Below are 3,344 nucleotides of genomic sequence, written 5' to 3'. Positions count from 1 at the left end.
GCTAGCTAACCCTACACTTTTCAGGGTTTGATTTTGGTTTTGGAACAGGGAAGAAACGTGTATCTTTTTCCAGCCTCTCCAGGTAACGAGTGTCATTAATACACGACGTGGCCCAGGCACAACATTTAGCTCCAAATCCACAAAACCAGCCTGAAAATGAAGGAAATCTGAAATGATTGCTTTAGAGTCAATGGAGCACAGCTGTGTTGTTGTTGGACCCTGGTCTGAGCCAGCCTAATGCTACTGCATGATTGTCCAGTCCCCCAGGGATGGGACTTAGCGAAGGATCAGTTGTAGACCCAGCCAGAATTTTGCAACATTTGGATAAGTGGGTCATTCAGTCACCGTCAATCAATCAAACACAGTCCTGATGAAGCAGATTAACTGCATCTCTGAGTATTAAACTCTTAATAAATAATACCTGAGGATGTTTTTTTCCAACTTTAATAGCTGCTTACGTAGTCATAAATACTTAATGTTGTAGAGAAGTACTCACTCATTTATAACGGAGTTTAGGCGCTTCAAGATATGGGGTGTGTTCATCAGTGGGGCAAGGTTTTAAAATAGTCCAGCTCTACTTGTGGTGAAGGTTTTAAAGGTTTGTATGAATCTTTGTGCACAGGGAAGTATTTAAGAGATAAAAGTAAAAGAAAGACCACTGACAGGGCTGGTCAATGCTTAATGAAGTTATTGTGACTGACTCAGAGGACAGGGTGGACCATTATTCACCTTCTTAAAACCTCTTCAATATTTCATGCAGCATTTTACAATCTGCCACGGTGTCCTCTCCTCCCTCTCTGTCTCTCTCAGAAGCCGGTCCAGAAATTGATGAAAGGGGCTGACAGTGTAACTACTCACCGCACAGTTTAGTCTGATAAAGCCAGCTGAAGCCTCTTCCTTTTCTCAGTCATATCACTTAGCACGCCTTCTCTGTGGACGGCTCAGTCTGTTCCGCTCTGACCTCTCACCTGACATCACTTCCTCTCAGGGACGCCAACGTAACAGTCTGACAAGATGTGAAACTGAATACAAGAAACCGCACAATGATTAAAAAAGAAAATCCTATATTACACCCTCCTGGGGCCCTTTCCAGCTCCACCCCCCTCCACCGACTCTTTATTACTGATTTCCCACTTTCTGCATCACGGCTGCTAATGTGCAATGTTGCGGCTTTTACAATTCTTCCATATCTACAGTAAAAATGGAGCGGCATTGACCTAGAAAAATGGTGCAATGGAGTGCATTCATCACTGTCTTCGCCCCACTGTCTCCTCAGCTGTCTTCACCTCCGCTTTCACTGGAGGCTCCTCTCTTCTTCTGCAGGAGGCCGTGCCATCGCTCACTGTCGCTGCCATTCATCTGCTCCTTTAAGCACCCTTTTCCATCCATCTGTCCGCTTAAGCCCCTTTCTGTGGTTATGATTAACTCCATTCATCATTGCACCAACCACATCTCCATAAATCTTTCAGCTAAATTAAGTTTAGTTCATTTACCTCTCTTCTCCTTTTTACTCACAAATGGATCGATTTCGGTTAATTATTTACCTCCTTTTGTGCTGAGTTAATGTTTTGACGTGGCAAGTGACCTGGAAAATTATCACGAGGCTTGAAGTTAATGAAGGAGATGAAGATGGAGGAGGCTGATAAAGGAGTTAATGTTACTGTACTCAAGACAGGGGTTAATGGTGCTTTGTATTGACTGGTGATCCATGGCAGCAATAACTTAAAAAGCACCGTTAAAGAAGAGCATTGTTAATAAGTGTATTATTCCTGAGACAATAAATGATCCACTTAGAATAAAATGAAACACCTTCAGCGTATTTAGCACCAGCGCTATGGAAACAGACTCCAAAGATTGTATCATTTTCAGAGGCTTAGACGACTTGAGCAGGAGTTAACGTTTAGTAATTACTCACAAATTAAACTTGATGAGTTCTTAAGGCTGCTTTTGATGATTTCTAGACAAGATATCTTTTCTTTTTTTTTTGCTTATTTCTTGGCAAAGAAAATACAGTTGAAGAATAAAACAAGGATTTAGTTTTTCATCACTTTCTTTTCCTGTCACTGTTGAGAAGCCATCTACAGTATCTTGGGAGTTACGACCTTTAGAATCCTGGCCACGGCCTTGACCACCAACAGCGGTTTTCTATGAAAAACACTTTTGCAAGATAAAACTGCACTTCCCCTTCTTTCACTTTGTTTCGTCAGCCCTGCAGAGTATCAATTGAACCCAAATTGTTTCATTGTGTTTGAGCCGTTGGGGCTGCAGCATTGTTCAGAAGCTGCTCGCTGTACAGAATAGAGAAGGACAAAATAAGCTCCATCATTCACTCTTCCAGATCCTTTCATCAGCACCGATGCCATCAGCCCCCTATCTCGGTTTTTTATTGATTTGTAATTTAGCGGCCATTATGTTTTTGCTGCTTGAATTTCTGGGATCAGAATGAGGTCAGGGGTTAAAGTGTTTCTCACAGCTGTGTGTGCTCGCAGGTTGAAGGATTCTCTCTCTCTGTATTATTCTCATCTTCTTTCCAATCTCCCTTCATTTTCCTCTGTGTTTACGCCCTCGTTTCACTTCTCTCCTCCCACAGGCTCACCTCATGGCTTTGGAGGCAGAGCTGTCCCGTATCCAGGAAGTGAGCAGCCACCAAAGGAAACGTATTGCAGAGATTCTCAATGGCCTGATGAGGGACCTGAGTGAGTTCAGCACCATTGTTGGAAACAGGGACATCAAGCTGGTGAGTGGGACACAAAATGCAGGCTTGGGAGACACTTACTCACTTACTAGAGATGTTTAAAAGGAAACAGATGGTGTCTGTGACAAAAGATGAGACATCTAATAACAAGCGAACGTCTGAATCCCTGTATTCCCCTACAGTCAAAGTCAGAAGAAACATTTAACTATTCGATGCAATTTGCATTAAAAATTTCTCTCCCTCAGCTTAGAATAAATATTGTGAGTGCACAGATGTCATACACATATTTCTGGAATCAGCACATCCTGTGCTTTCCAGTTAACTCGCCATGTCAGAGAATTAATGTCCATACATCAAAAAGGTGCTACTTGTGCTGCGTGAGAGGAAAGTTCAACGAGAACATTCTGATAAATTGTGCAGCAGAGTCCGAGGCGCAGTCCTAAACAGATACATAAGAAAAACAAGTAAGTACAAATATAAACGCAACACTTTTGTTTTTGCTCCCATTTTTCATGAGCTGAACTCAAAGATCTAAAACATTTTCTATACACACAAAAGACCATTTCTCACAAATATTGTTCACAAATCTGTCTAAATCTGTGTTAGTGAGCACTTCTCCTTTGCCGAGATAATCCATCCCACCTCACAG

The 3,344-nt window shown here is 42.1% G+C and overlaps 1 protein-coding gene across 1 annotated transcript in view; it reads left to right on the top strand.

Moving 5' to 3' along the window:
* Positions 1-3,344, top strand: part of kif5ab (kinesin family member 5A, b) — a 105,994-nt gene that overhangs the window by 60,226 nt on the left and 42,424 nt on the right. The window contains exon 15 of the mRNA XM_050039040.1: positions 2,591-2,737. Coding sequence (XP_049894997.1) covers positions 2,591-2,737 — 147 coding nt within the window. The remainder of the gene's footprint in view (positions 1-2,590; positions 2,738-3,344) is intronic.

Source organism: Epinephelus moara, chromosome 24, assembly GCF_006386435.1.
Source record: "Epinephelus moara isolate mb chromosome 24, YSFRI_EMoa_1.0, whole genome shotgun sequence".
Classification (NCBI taxonomy): domain Eukaryota; kingdom Metazoa; phylum Chordata; class Actinopteri; order Perciformes; family Serranidae; genus Epinephelus; species Epinephelus moara.
This window is presented reverse-complemented; position numbering and strand designations above follow the sequence as displayed.